Genomic DNA, 15,313 nt, shown 5'->3' on the forward strand with positions numbered 1-15,313 from the left:
AATGAATCAAGTCATGAAAGATGTTTCAAAGGATCAGTGGAGTAGATGCTCAACTCTACCACGGAGAGCACAAAATCAGGGTTATGCGATCTAAGTTGAAGAGCCCTGTTGCTGCTGATGATGTTCTTTGAAGCCTCTGAAATTTTTGGTCATTTGATAGAATGTGGTGAGAGGCATGAATTTTTTTTTTTTTTTTCAATTTCCTTGTGGCCCTAATCTTTTGTCTGCCACTTGTTAAATCAAAGAATAAAATTATATTGCTGTCATTCATTTGACTTGCTCATACATCTCTGGCTTAGATATCTCTTTGAAAAGTCTTATCAAAAGAGATATCTTTGGAAAGTCTACATCTACTTTATGAATTGGCCGTACAAATATTCAATATACCCTTTCGCTTAAGCAAAAGGTGTGACAGCTTAGTCAGTTTTGTTATATTCTGATCAGTTGACTACTTCCTCATGGTTTTAGATATCCCGAATGATTGTGAAAATTACTTTATTTTCTGTTTGAATCAGTCAGTTTGTCGACCTGCACATTGGCTGTTTCACAACCAACTCTTCCACAACCCATTTTTTGAAAATGTGTTTCATTAGAAGTCTTCCCCCACCCCCCTTTCTCCATATCGGAACTTCGCAAAAATAATAAGATGTGCATTAATTTTCAGAATCGTATTACTGTTATCAACTTATTATCCGTAATAAAACGTGGCATGTGAACACATATTATATTTATACACGTTCACATGCTATATTTATACACTGCGTGTTTTCATATGAGCTGGTAGTTATACTGCATGCTGAGATAAAGAGTTATGGTCACTTGCCAGATAATTGCCAAACGACCATTGCACTAGCTTGATTTGTGCAGCGGAAATCATGTTTCTGATTAGTGGCGGTGGCAGTGGGGGAATATGAAATTGAATCTACAGGCATCTTAATAGACTAGTAAAAAGGATTACCCAGCTGATTGCTTCTTAGTTAAACAAGTTCAATAGTGGTCCTGTGGATTAGTTGATAACATTTGGACAGTGGATGTTGTGAGGTGTTGACTAATAAAGGTGCGCCAGTAGATGTTGGTTGATAAGATTGATATGGTGGAAGTTGTGGAAAGTGAAAGCTATTGCCCTTGGTTGGTCGACAGATTTTTCACGTTTTTAATTTTTGTTGTTCGTCTTTCAGTTTCTGTCTATGTTGATTTCAATCTGCTGAGTTTAAAAGCATTGGTTGCTGTTGCTATCTAAAATCATCAATCAGATTTTGGTTGAATTTGGCCTTCCAGGTAGATTATGCATGCACTCCTGAAGAAGTGCAGCAACATTTCCAATCCTGTGGTACTGTAAACAGGGTAACTATTCTGACAGACAAGTTTGGCCAGCCAAAGGGTTTTGCTTATGTGGAATTCCTTGAAATAGATGCTGTTCAAGAGGCTCTCCAGTTGAATGAGTCTGAATTACATGGCCGTCAACTGAAGGTAACTCCATTTCCTTTAATGAACTTGTATTTTTGGTACCCCAGAGGAAGCTGAATTGTTTATTTATGACCACTTGATACATTTTTCAGGTTTTACCTAAGAGGACAAATGTCCCTGGTATGAAGCAGTATCGTCCAAGGCGTTTCAATCCTTACATGGGGTACCGAGGCAGGAGGCCCTATGTACCTCCTTATTTCTATTCACCTTATGGATATGGGTATGTTTGTACCAATGGTTGTGCTGTCTTTCCTTAATAGTAACGTGTCATTTTTTCTCACCCTGAAGCCTGAAACATCTGTAGGAAGGTTCCGAGGTTCAGAAGGCCAATGAGGTACATGCCCTACTACTAGCAGATTGTGCTCCTGTTGAAGATGGTGACATTTGTGGATCATCCATAAACTGAAAAATTCAATGTATCATGGTGCTTATGTATCCTGCTTTAGATAGGAAACAAAGGATTTATTAGCTACATGTTTATTATTGATGTCTTGAATGATCAAACATTATTAGCATGAACTTTATGGAATTTCTTGTTGAATTTGGATGTTGGACAATTCCTAACTTGCATGTGCAGACAACGTGGTTAAGTTTCAATTTTCACATATTCTAATAAGAACTATAGCCTCTTCGTTGGAAGCAAGCCCAGAATTTGTTAGGTATTTATTAAATTGCATTAATGAATTTACTGAAAATATACTTCAAAATATTATTTTTTATAGAGGCTGATGATACCAAAGTTTTGGCCCGATGATGAGATCGGGATTGGATATGATCGGTCTTGGATTTTCCTCAGGACAACACTTTGGAAACTTGTATTTAAGATGGGGATGGTAATTTGATCCGACTTGAAATTTGGTCCGATTGACTTGGTTCAAATTTTTTGGGTTTTAATTTGAATTTTTGAGTTTTGGGTCGGGTTTGAGTCTTAGCTAATTCAGTCCGACCTTTGAATTGAAAAAAAAAATTATGAAAAATTATAACTTTTTAGATACCAGAAGGAAATAGGATCGAAGGATGGAAGTGCTTTCGTCGAAAAACTTTATGAGTGCTTTAATAAAACAAGTTGGATCGCAGTTGGTTCTTTTTTAAATAACTTTACCGAGTTTGGTTATTAGATTCTTTGAAAATAAATGGATAGATTTGCTTTGGAACGTGGTTGATCAAATTTTATATATTTATTAAATTAGTACGTGGCGTTGTTAAACCAGATCGATGCAGAAAGGCATTTGCCTTTGGACCCAGATCTGACTTAGAACAGATCAATAGCCCGCACGTTCAGGTTTCCAGCCGATATACCAACTTAATTTTACTTTACCAAATAATAATTAAGTTCTTTAAACGCGGTTGTCAGATTTTAAACAATTTACCAAATCTTTATTAAATTCTTTAGCAAGCCTAGGAATGGGCTTAATATATATCCCAATCACTTTTACTGGGGCCCGCACCAATGTTGTGACTCCTATACACCTACCCCGCGCTTGTGGGGCCGAGATGGGGTCACGATGTTGTGGCATAACGTGGAGACGTTACCTGGTGGTCCTGGTGGCGCTTAAGTATAAAGTAGCGCCTTCTCCTAACAGCTTAAGCTTTTGGGATGAATGGTAAGCGCCTTAAAATGGTATCAGAGCCATCTAGGGTTTGAAACTCAGGGGGGAGGAATGGGCTTAATATATATCCCAGTCACTGTTACTGGGGCCCGCACCAATGTTGTGACTCCTATACACCTACCCCGCGCTTGTGGGGCCGAGATGGGGCCACGATGTCGTGGCATAACGTGGAGACGTTACCTGGTGGTCCTGATGGTGCTTAAGTATAAAGTAGCGCATTCTCCTAACAGTTTAAGCTTTTGGGATGAATGGTAAGTGCCTTAAGATATATATATATATTCATGTATGTATATATAAAAGAGTAATTTTGGATGCAATGCATATGAGAAAAATTATGGAATTCTTTTTTTTATGTTGAGTTTTGAAATTGAATTGTGGAATTGTATGTTTTTATTTGTATAAGACATTAATTTTTTATATATATATATAAAATTATGGACATATAAATATATAATGGTCCTATAAAAAAGTAATTTTGTTTTACATCATTAACAAACAAAGCAAAATTGGACAAAGTAGAATATATAATGTGAGGGATAAAGTATTGTGCAGGGCTGCGGGTTTAAAAAAAAAACTTGACATGACCTTGATTTGAATCAGGTCAGACCCAATCTGACCTAAAATATAAATAATCGGGTTTTTTGAGTCCTTAATTTTAACCAAGTCTGAGCCCAACTCAATCAACTGTCATCCCTAATCTAAATACTCTAATATGCAAAACAAAAAAAAATTGCAAGAGTGCTAGGATTGATATCGGCGAAGTCCTTCTGATTCTTAAGTAAAAAATTGGGAATTATATCGTTAACAACTAAAGGAAAGGAGTTGAGGGAGTTTGGTTTGTTTTTTGGCTTGATGATGATTCGAGTCCTTCTTATTGACATGGTTTATAGAGTCCATGTCATATTTGGAACACCTAACACATGGATGGGAGTATGAGGAGCTGTCCTGGGAGTCTGATGAAAATTATTATAGTTTATTGTCTCACTGTTTAAACTTCTTACTGACATGTTAAGTTGGATGAGACTTTTTCTTGTTTATATAAAATAATTTTCATCTGTATTTGAAAACTTTTTAAGTAGGCCATTGCGCATTAAGCTTTAATCGAAATTTTAAAGCTAAATTTATTCACTGTATTGACAACTGTTAAGTTTTGAATTCTGCGTTTTACTTGCATCGTAGTCATACAGGGATGGCTTTTAATTATTTAAATACAGAATTCTTTTGTTTTTTGTTTTTTTAAAAGCAACGACACATGTCAAGAAGTTCCATTTACTTAAATTATTAGATCTAAGATGTTATAAAATTTCAAACGTGCATTATATATATATATATAGTAATTTTCTAGTCCGAATTTTTAAAATATAAAAAAATTTCATAGTTTTTCACACTTTAAAATAAGGGGGCTGAGCCCCCTTTTTCTGACTGAAGACAAATTCCCATATGTTGCCTCATAATTGAAAGATACGAACACGCCGCTGCTTCCCACATGGTGGATATAATGCCAAGCCATTCGATATCGACAAGATTTATATATATATATATATATATATATATATTGATGGGATTTTCAACGCATGAAAATTGAAATTTAGTTTGATGACCAGATGGAATCACCTTGATCACAATTTTCAACTTATCTAATTAGTATTTCTACCTACCATTTTCAATTTTATGCAGGGAAAACACTCGGTGTTACTCATTTTCCATTCAACGTTTTGCCGCATACCTAAACTAATCCTAATAATATTCATAATACTTCCAAGTGGCAGAGAAGAAACCTATGCTCTAAGGAACTGAGATTCTCTTCCACGATGGCGTTAGCACCATCAGAGAGGACTCTAGCACTCTAAAGGAAATCAGGCTAAACTACTGAACCTTGAACGAGCGGTGGCTTTTGCTTTATTTCTTTCCTCTAAAATTTTGAACAATCACTCGGCAAACTTAAATTCATACTAAATACAAACAATAAATAAATTATAACTTTTTAAGGTTTAGTTAGCAGCTTCTGGTAAGGAAGGGGCTCAGTGCACAGGCAAAACATGGTATTGAATTATAATTTGCGGCACCAAGTTACAACGCTTGGACAAACAATACAACAAGGTATCGGTACTCTCTAGATCATTCATGTTGTTCCGCTAATACAATGATACGTGGAGGCTCAACGCTAGGTTTTGTGAATGACCCTTAATAATTTATTCCCTACCAAATACGGATAGATGGACAAACGCACTAAGAGAAGACAGTTTGATACACATAACAAAGCCACCTTAAAGGCCCAAGGAATGCAGACGTTGTGTTCCCAATCTTTTTTTCCTTAGGCGTTCTGCAATGATGAAAGCTAGCTCAAGAGATTGAGAAGCGTTAAGCCTTGGGTCACAATGTGTGTGGTAGCGTGAGCTGAGATCATCGAAAGTCACTGTTCGAGATCCTCCAATGCACTCTGTCACATTCTGGCCAGTCATCTCTAGATGGATGCCGCCAGGGTGGCTTCCTTCTTGCTCATGCACATCAAAGAAAGCTCGCACCTCAGCCTACAAACAAAGTGGATATCGTAATTAAATTTTTCTCTTCTTTTTGTTTAATAGAAAATAGCAAAAGCTCTGTGACTATTTGAAAATTCATCAATGTTCAAGCCACCATGTGGGCAATGAAAGAAACCATACCAAAATTGCATCAAATGGACGAGTTTTGAGTCCACAGGGTGCCTTGATGGTGTTTCCATGCATCGGATCACAAACCCAGGTCACGATTTGCCCTTCCCTACGTACTGCCCTGATCAGATGAGGCAGCTTGACTCTCATGTTTTCAGCACCCATTCTGCAAATTATTGTTATCCTTCCAGCCTTGTTATGTGGGTTCAAGATTTCAACAAGTTTGACTAGCTCATTTGGATCCATTTTGTCGCTAACCTGAAACACAAACTTTTGTTTCAGTCACTTTAAACTTTTGTCACAGATAGGCTAAAAGTACCATCCAGCAATATGCACATCAAGGATACGCGTATCATGATTCTACATATGTATATATACAAACACTGGACTACAATCAATGTCCAAAACTTCTAAACACACTATAGTTGTCAATGTATGAATTGTTATTGTTCCTGGAATGTGCGTACACATTTAAGTAAACCTAGTAAATAACAAAGAGATCCCAAATTGCAAATACCTTGATGCCAAGAGGGTTGGCAATTCCTCTTAGGAACTCTACATGGGCACCATCCAGCTGCCGAGTACGCTCCCCAACCCAAAGCATGTGAGCAGAGCAGTCATAGTACTGGCCAGAAGTTGAATCTCGTCTTGTCAGTGCTTGCTCATAAGGCAAAAGCAAGCATTCATGAGAGGTCCAAAATTCTGTTGATGTCATGGCAGGATGATCAAGTGTTAGACCCGCAGCAGCCATGAATCCTAAGGCCTCGTCAACACGGTGAGCCAGTTCCTGGTACCTATGGAGCAACCCAACAACAAAAATGTTAAACATTTCCATAATACCCAGAATTCATCTGAAACTCTACAAATTCACTTTCTGAGTGAAATTATGATTACAATTGACTCAAAAACTTTCAATCGACAAATAAAGCAAGATATTTTTGTCACATTGACTAGATTTCTTTGACCATTGACCCTGCAACGTTACTCACACATTTTTTCTTTTTTTGAGAAGACAATGTTACTTACCCACACTTAAACACATTTCCTAAAGACCAAATGCACCTACTGCTCTGTCTTCCCTTTTTAAGCTCTAAAAATTGTAAATTACAAACAGCATTAAATTAAATGGTCCGAATTAAGGCAAGTTTAAATTTGCAATACCTATCTCCCTGCTCACTGTGCTCGGCGAAATCAAGATTCCACTGAGTAACCCTCTGCATTGCGGCGTAACCTCCCGTTGCAAAGGATCTCAGAAGGTTTAGAGTTGCAGCAGACTGGCAGTAAGCCCTAATCAACCTTTCAGGGTCTGGAACTCTTGATTTCTCATCAAAAGCATCACCATTGATGTTGTCTCCCTTGTAGCTCGGCAGCTTCACTCCATTCTTCACCTCAAAAGGATCTGATCTTGGCTTTGCAAATTGACCCGCCATTCTTCCCACCTGAACCCAGCAAACCCACACTAATCCCCATTATACCTCATATATTTAAATTAAAAGCCAAAAATCATGAAATTATAAAACTCTAAATGCGTCCCTAATAATTATCTTACCTTAATGATAGGCATTTGGCCGCCAAACATAAGCACAACACCCATCTGCAACAACACTCTGAAAGTGTCCCTAATATTATTAGCATTGAACTCCTTGAAACTCTCAGCACAGTCACCACCCTGAAGCAAGAAAGCGTTTCCCATGGCAGCCTCTGCGAGCCTCTCCTCAAGGCTCCTTGCTTCACCAGCAAAAACCAGGGGAGGAAAATCTTCCAGAGTCTTCAAAACAGTCTCCAGCTGAGCTTTATCCGGGTACTCAGGAAGCTGCAGGGCTTTCTTGGTCTTCCATCCCTCCAGCGCCCATTTCCCGGACGCCTTTGCCGGTGACGACGATGATTCCTTAACAGCAGCAGAGTTCTTGGCGGGTTGAGCTGCATGGACGGCCGTGATGGGTTGCACTAGAGATCTTGGTTTGGTGGTGTTGGCGGGGTGAAGAGAGAAATTTGGTTGGTGAGGCTTGGACGCAAGAGTGTGAGTATTGGCATAGAGAGACTTGGAAGAAAGAGTTGATGATGCATTTGAGAGAGCCATCGGGGTCCTTTTTTTTTTTTAATTCTCTCTGTTCTCTCTGGAATCGGAAGAGTGAATGATTGATTGTACTGGAGTGTTTGTGTTTGTAGAGTTGACAGAACGAGAGTTTTGGTGGGGGATTTTATAGGATTTTGAAATGCACCGAGAGTTTGTGTTCGGTGGAGAGGTAAAGTTCGTTGAAGGGTATTTTGGTAAGAGTGGTCTTTTGGAAAAGAGACAAGTCACATGGGGTGGGGGCTATTTTGGGAGTTATAATAGGCACATGGGAATAGCCAGCCGCGCTTATTTTGGCAAATGAGTGGCGATTGTGATATCAGCTCAGGCGCCCGTCGTTTGGTCCACCTTTACGTCGTTACACTTCTGATTATTCATTCACCTACCTGTCTACCTCTAGCGCCACTTATATAGAATTCTTCAATTCATTGCCAACCAACCCCACATCTTTTTGTCTTCTAAATCTCCGTCACAATTGTTTTATTTTATTTTTTTATGTTTGTCATTTAGTAATTATTAGTTTAGTGCTTCGTAAAATTTCAACTTAGCAATAATTTTTAAGTATTTCAAAAAATAAAAGCAATTTTTTCGGGGCTTGTTAATAAATGTGAATTTGTTCCTAATCTGATTATTATTATTTTTTTTAATTGACTCCAGCTAGAGTTATAGTAGGTTGGAAAAATGTGGAGAAGCCCGAAAAATAAAAATTTGTTTTAAAATAAATATAATGAGTTAAGAATTCTGCTCCAGTCTCTTTGGTCATAATTGTTTGTTCAATTATTTATTTTGTCGAATCTTGATTCTCACTCGTTGATATCTACTAAAAGAACACCAAATTATTGTTATAGATTAGAATTCTCTCATGATCTGATCTTCTTCTTAACAAAAATACACATGAGTGATTGGTAGTTAATAAATAAAGAAAATAAAAAAATTAAATTATACTCATACATTATCATTTAAATACACATGACACAAGATCATTAAAAACTAAGAGCTCATATCAGGAGATAATCTTTATTCGTTTGGTTATAAAAAATGTTTCAAAATTTAATAAAGGTTGCTTTAATTCTATTTTTTACCGTTTAGGTAATTACTACTATTGAAAAAACATTTTTTTTTTGGTTGAATAGGTCATAATCATAATGACTTATTTCAACATTTCGCACAAAAGTAATACTCATAGAATGGTAATTTAGCAATGCAATCTGTGTTTGAGTAGAGATGTATTTTTTGGAATATTCTGCGGAGATGCTAATACAAACAAGACTAGAAGAGGATCATATAAAAAAAAGCGTGTCCGCGCACACACAAAGACCATAATCTATATATTATTAGAAGTGCGTGCGCACACACATTTGGATTGGTTCAACCCACTTAGCCACTTATAGGACTTAATAAAAGGGTTTCAACATCGGTGTGCTTGCGACAACGAAATTGATTATAAATTAAGTAGTCGAATGGCGCCTGGATTCGATAAATCTCCATATTATGGCACAGAATCCACATGGGGAGTTGCCGGAATAGTTTATTCCGCCTCCCATGTGATTTTTCCCTCACTTATGGACTTAAATAAAAACACACATCGGTTTTGATAAAATTGTATATTAACTTTTCAGGCTTTCGTTTGGCCTTTCAGAAAATAATAATTAGCTCTTGGTCCCATTCCATCCATCTGAAAGGACAACAGGCCCGCCTATTCATGTCCAGACATACGACGTGCATCCAATGTTAAAGGTTAAATTCATAATCAAAGGTTAAAAAAAAAAAAAAAATTAGGTTAAGAATTAATGGTTGCTCAATCCTTATATGCTTAAGTTAAGATTCGTTGAGATATTATTTCTACTACTCGCCTCCTATACAAGTCGGTTTTTTTTATTCAATTTTTGTCACGTGACAAGATAATAAGATATTATCCTAAACGGGCTCAACCATCTAAAAATAAATAAAAGCTGGATTTTTTTTCTTTAATGATTAATGATAAAGTTTAAATTAGCGTCATATTTTATTTACCTAAAAAGAGGACGAGGAGGGATCCACTAGTAGATTGAGTATCATTTTTCATTCATATATGCCCAATGATTCACCATGGATCGATAGAGTAATGTTTAAGCAACTTGCCACTTGAGTTTGAAATCTAAGAGAAATATGGGTTATAAAAAATCAGTTTGGCTTTGCCTACTTCATATCTTTCAAAATATAGATAAATCTAATGCTGCCTTTATGCAAAATAACTGATATTAATGATTTTTCAAACAATATATTTAGTATCAATAAGACATCAATTTATTCTAGGGTTAATTTCTTCTTATTCAATATAGTTAGCATCAACAACATGTCAATTAATTATTAGGATTAATTTCCTCACACCCCCATATGTTTTGAATACATCCAACCCACTCTCAATCTATTGAAAACATCAACATATCTCTATCTATTGTAAAAAAAAATTATGGTAAATAGTATTACACTGATGAATTTCTTCATCAAAATTTTTGTCTTCTCAATAGTCAGTGGATGTTAAATTTTTAAATATACTAATGGTGAGTTGAAGATAGTCAAAGCATCTACAGGTAAATAAAAATTGATTCTTAAATTTCTAACAGGATAGTCCTGTTTTAGCCTTACAACAAAGCAATTTAATGATATATTTGCTTTAGAGTAAGATAAAAATGAAAATAGTGGATGATGATATCAATATATGGAAAATATAAAAAAATAAAAGTAGTTAGTAAATATAAATTTAGATAATATTTTTCACAAAAATAACATGTAAAAGTGGAGTGGATATTCTGACTTAATTTTTTTTACTGGTCTGAGTTCGAGTTGCAACCTATTTAGTTTTAAGAATTCAACTTAATCAAGTCCAAAAGTTGGTTTGGTATGGTTGGGTTCGATCTGGATCGATTCAAAATAAATTTAAGTGTTAGGATTATAATTTCAGGTCAAAATTTCATTGTATTAAATTTTTTTATTAGATTTAATTTTTTTTAAATGTAATCCGGTCGAATTTGATGTTTGGTTCGATTTTGACTCGGACTGAATCTAAATCCGATCGATTTCTAATTATCAACCCAATTGATTTTTAAGATCAAACCAAATCGTACCGAAAACCGTTATTTTTACTCATGCCGACCCCCAGGTAAAAGCATCTTCATTTTCAAACGGCCTCGTGACTTTATTTATTAACACGTAATATAATAGCTCAAAAATTTTAGTTCGGTCATATTTCTCAAACATTTGTTTTACATTTATAACTTCCAGTTCAACCATTGTGGCCTAAAATTCTTTTTGCCCATGGAATCTATTAAGTTAATCGTCTATGTTATTACGTGACAAGCAATCTTTCAATTAACTATTTGTTCCCTCTTTTTAACCAATTTTTGTTCCAATATTTTCTTTTCTTATAAATTGTAAATACTAATTCATTTCACGATAGGTGAATTATTTAAAATCAAAAAGTTATGATAATATTAAGTATCTCAATAATCATAACATATATCTAATTACATGTTTTATTGAATAATAAATTTAAAACGAACAAAAGTTATTATTATATCATCTAAAAAATGAAATTGACATAACTTAAGATGCATATTGAGATTCCAACGTTGAGGGATATTACAATTTTATGGAGAGAAAAAAAAAAATAGTTTGAACGAAATTACACGTAGGATTTTGAGAAGGTTTTATTTTACGGCGCGCGCGAAGTCCACCCCTTTATCTTTCTTAGGCGCACAATAACTCAAAACAGCATTGTCAAACTAAAGTGCGCGAATTGATCCTGCGCGGTGCGCGCCAAGCCATTGAATCCATCGCCAAAACCTGTCCCTCTGTTTTATGTCCATCCCCAAACAAAAACCCTAAACCAGTGGTCGTCTAAACGATGCTCAACTTCCATTCAAATCAATAAAAAAAAAAAAAAAAAAAACACCCAAAATTAGAATCAAAATAAAAAATCTGATTAGACAATGTCACGATCGTCTCAACACGTCTTCACAAACTCACCACCCTCATGCTCATCTCGCTTCACATTCTACCACAGCGCCACCAATCTTATCAAAAACCCTAACAATCTCGCTCTTCCTCCTCCAGTCACCTCCCGCTGCCTCCTCATCCACATTTCCCATAATGATTATACTCCTTTTAAATTCATCCCCAACTCTAAATTTTATCACTCTTTGAAACCAAACAATTGCTCCAACACCAGCGTCGTCACAACACAGACGAATGATAATTTCAATCTTGATTCGCTTCTCTCAATATCTGAAGTAGTCTGTCTCTTCTCTTCTTCGGTGATTGCTATTGGTTTTGCTGTGTATTATGGAATTTTTGGGTTGAAAAATTCGCTATTTGGTTTGATAGGGAGCAGGGTGTTGGCCTGTGGTGTGGTTAGCTTGGTTTGTGGGGTTTGGGTTGGCGCCGTCATAAGGAGGCGGCAATGGAGGCGTGTTTGTGGGGAGACGGTGCGGGTGGAGGGAAGGGAGAGAGTCAATTTGGTGGGGAGAATTGAGAAATTGGAGGAAGATATGAAAAGTTCTGCTACCATTTTAAGGGTCTTATCTAGGCAGCTTGAAAAGCTGGGAGTTAGGTTTCGGGTTACCCGTAAGGCTCTCAAAGATCCCATTACTGAGGTAATGGAATTTCTCAAACTTGTGATTTCTGCTATGTAATTCTTGATAATCATTACACATATGAAAAAGTTGTTTATTGAAGAATGAAAGTCGTCTGACTACTTTGAAGAGTGCAAACTTATATGAATGGGATATAAACATTTTCACTTCAGAGAAGTATCAAGAAAGAAACTTTAATGTTGAGAAACATTTATTCCTCTTATCAGTGATAAAGTGGCTGTAGAAGAAGTATATGCATCATCTTTTTTTTTCCCCAATTTCAGTTGCTTTTAATCTTTTTATTTTGGCGGTTTGAGTTACTAAACTTTGAAATAGAACAAATATTTTATTGTTTCTAGATTATGTTTTCCCTACTCAATTGAGTGTGATATGGCTTGAGTCTTAGACCTGTGAGTTTGCGAGGCTAGATGCTTCTATTTTTGTGCCATTGAGTTTTTTTTCCCCCAATTATCTTCTTATCTGTAGAATCTTGTAGCTGTCCACATTCCACCTCAGCAGACTGCAGAGTCCATTTAAGATCATCTCGTAGGAAAGTCATACCAATTTAGCAAGCTTCTTGGTCCAATGCCATAGGTGGTAAGTTGTAATTATGACTCAAGTTTAGATGGGATGAGAGATTGGAATGGTGTGATACATGAAGGAGTATTAGTAAGTTGGAATGATCGTGTACCTTTATTAGGAATGTAGATCTTGAGGGAAGTGAGAATGGGACATGCAGTTGAAGTAATGAAGGAGATTAAGGATGTATTTCTCCTGAGACTAGCTCTGATCGGCTGAATTGGTGATATTTCAGGGTTCCTTTTAAGAAGATTATGCTTCCAGAATTGCTGTCAATTGTGAATGGGATAAGACATTCTCTCTGGGCTGGGAGAGGTTTGACCACCAAAAAATGAATTTCTTATGCATAGTTATTTGGAAGCTAATGCACTCAGGTTGTTAGGAAACTGAAATTTTAGGCGGAACTTTTTTTTTTTCTTTTTTCCCCCTTTCTGGGAGCATTTAAGTGGTCTATTTTGTTGAATTGCTGCTAGAATTTTGGCTCTAATGATGTGCTTCTTTAGTTTTATGTTTTCTGGTTCAAAGATTTTGCATCCTAGTGCAGACTTTTAGACTGCATATAGTCTGGAGATCTTGGATATCAATAAGATGACATTGAAGCTTTTTACCTTTTAGTAGGAGCATGATCTCTGTAAAGCTCAGATCTGTAGATAAAACTTAAATGTTACTAAGTAAAATATTTGGCTTTGGTGTAAGGTTTATGAAATACGATAGAACAGTAGTGCACATCTCTCAGCCACTCATGATAACTCATTTGTTTTGGAATACAGCATTCATTTGCTTATCTTTTTCTGTTTATGTCCGAAGGCTGCAGCCTTGGCCCAAAAGAATTCTGAGGCCACAAGAGCATTAGCAATGCAAGGAGATGTTCTTGAGAAGGAGTTGGGTGAAATTCAGAAGGTTTTGTTGGCAATGCAAGTAAGTCCCATTACATGGTTTTATCACTTAAGTGTATTAACTGTTTCAATTTGGAATCAATATCGTCATATATAAACTAATTATTCAAGTGAACGATTATTAGTATTTCCCAAAAGAAAAAAGAGTGAACCATTATTAGAGATTCAGGGTAATTGAAATATTTAGGTCAATGATATTAATGTTTATCTTATGTTCTGGCTCCTGTTTAGTATTGTATTTTTAATGTACTGAGCCATATCTCCTTGATTTGATGGGAAACTACCGAATGGAAATTCCAATAAAATACATCTAACTTGGATTGGGTATGGTTATTTTGCCTGGTCCTATTAGGAGTCTGCAGCCTCCATTAACATTTTGTTTGTAGCTCTGGAATTTATGAGAAGATTTTGGGGGGTTTTAGAAAAGCCTGCCCGGAATCTTTTCCAGGTCTGTCTAAAATTCCTTGCTAGGAATGGCTGTGCATTTTCAGTTAAAATTGGATCCAGAGTTATTTGACACACACCAAGGTACCAATAATAGACGTGTGACTACAGTCAAAATGTTGCCCGTCACAATGTGATAACTCTTCAACGTCTAGCTCCCTGCCTTTGTGCTGAAACTTCATGCTTTCAAATTTAATTCCACAGTGCAAATTTGTGGTTGATTTGACTTTGATTTCTTGGTCCGAGTGTGTTTTGTAGGAGCAGCAGCAAAAACAACTTGAGCTGATTCTTGCTATTGGGAAGACTGGGAAATTGTTTGAAAACAGGCAAGAACCTAGTCAAGAACAAGATAAACTTAAAACTTCTGATTTTATTGATGGGGCAAAACAAATGGAAACCCAAGAAACTGAAGCTTTCGGTTCTAGTAGGGGAAACAAGAATGACAGAGCCTAGGGAGTTTGGGATAATATGTCATGTTGAATGCATGTCAATTGCTTGATATTTTCTTTCTTAAGCAAGCACGTGCCTTTGGTTTCTTCTGTAGCTATATCAGGGGGCATCAAGTGTCTCAGCATGGGAAAACTCCCTCCAGATTCTTGAATCTGCCTGTATACAAGACAAAGGCAAAACAAGAAAGGAGAATAAAATTTTAGATATGCCTGTTTCTAGCTGAGGCATAGCATTGTAGCAATGAGACATGATTGGTTTTGTGCTCCGGCTCGTGCTTGTAATTCCAAGTTGTATGTGGGTAATCTTATACAGTTTCTTCTCTTTTTCACTTTTTAAATGACACAGATCCTCAAACATTCGATACCATTGTAAGTCATCTAAATGCATTTTCCAACCTCGGTCTCTACCAGCAGCTCTCGTGTTTGTTTGTTCCTTCATAAGAAAAGCATTTTTTTATACATATTCAAAACATAAACAGTTCAGAAAATTATACTTGCCGCTATGATCAAGATATTCCTAACAATTATAC

General features: G+C 36.2%; 3 protein-coding genes across 3 annotated transcripts in view; 2 read left to right on the forward strand and 1 right to left on the reverse strand.

Annotated features, from left to right (window-relative positions):
* Nucleotides 1–2,086, forward strand: part of LOC18036948 (polyadenylate-binding protein 2) — a 4,800-nt gene extending 2,714 nt beyond the window's left edge. Inside the window, exons 4-6 of the mRNA XM_006426289.2 lie at nt 1,279–1,470; nt 1,560–1,687; nt 1,772–2,086. Coding sequence (XP_006426352.2) covers nt 1,279–1,470; nt 1,560–1,687; nt 1,772–1,820 — 369 coding nt within the window. The 3' untranslated portion in view covers nt 1,821–2,086. The remainder of the gene's footprint in view (nt 1–1,278; nt 1,471–1,559; nt 1,688–1,771) is intronic.
* Nucleotides 2,087–5,102: 3,016 nt separating this feature from the next.
* Nucleotides 5,103–7,948, reverse strand: LOC18036789 (phospho-2-dehydro-3-deoxyheptonate aldolase 2, chloroplastic). The gene is made up of 5 exons (XM_006426293.2): nt 7,278–7,948; nt 6,890–7,167; nt 6,246–6,522; nt 5,741–5,986; nt 5,103–5,608 (listed from the first exon to the last, which is right to left on the reverse strand). Exons 1-5 carry the CDS (start codon nt 7,806–7,808, stop codon nt 5,345–5,347), a joined length of 1,596 nt encoding a protein of 531 aa, XP_006426356.1. The 5' UTR covers nt 7,809–7,948; the 3' UTR covers nt 5,103–5,344.
* Nucleotides 7,949–11,547: 3,599 nt separating this feature from the next.
* On the forward strand, nt 11,548–15,190 carry LOC18037628. Its single transcript, XM_006426295.2, has 3 exons — nt 11,548–12,436; nt 13,802–13,912; nt 14,593–15,190. The coding sequence occupies exons 1-3, from the start codon at nt 11,774–11,776 to the stop codon at nt 14,785–14,787; spliced, it is 969 nt and encodes a 322-aa protein (XP_006426358.1). The 5' UTR covers nt 11,548–11,773; the 3' UTR covers nt 14,788–15,190.
* The last annotated feature ends 123 nt before the right edge of the window (nt 15,191–15,313 follow it).

The sequence above is a fragment of the Citrus clementina genome, unplaced genomic scaffold (genome assembly GCF_000493195.1).
Source record: "Citrus clementina cultivar Clemenules unplaced genomic scaffold, Citrus_clementina_v1.0 scaffold_7, whole genome shotgun sequence".
In the NCBI taxonomy this organism is placed as follows: domain Eukaryota; kingdom Viridiplantae; phylum Streptophyta; class Magnoliopsida; order Sapindales; family Rutaceae; genus Citrus; species Citrus x clementina.

Coding starts and splice junctions, on each gene's coding strand:
- LOC18036789 (XM_006426293.2), bottom strand. CDS start 7,808: ATGGCTCTCTCAAATGCATCATCAACTCTTTCTTCCAAGTCTCTCTAT. Junction 7,168..7,277: donor GCCAAATGCCTATCATTAAG/GTAAGATAATTA, acceptor TGCTGGGTTCAG/GTGGGAAGAATGGCGGGTCA. Junction 5,609..5,740: donor GTCCATTTGATGCAATTTTG/GTATGGTTTCTT, acceptor CTTTGTTTGTAG/GCTGAGGTGCGAGCTTTCTT.
- LOC18037628 (XM_006426295.2), top strand. CDS start 11,774: ATGTCACGATCGTCTCAACACGTCTTCACAAACTCACCACCCTCATGC. Junction 12,437..13,801: donor TCAAAGATCCCATTACTGAG/GTAATGGAATTT, acceptor TTATGTCCGAAG/GCTGCAGCCTTGGCCCAAAA. Junction 13,913..14,592: donor AGGTTTTGTTGGCAATGCAA/GTAAGTCCCATT, acceptor TGTGTTTTGTAG/GAGCAGCAGCAAAAACAACT.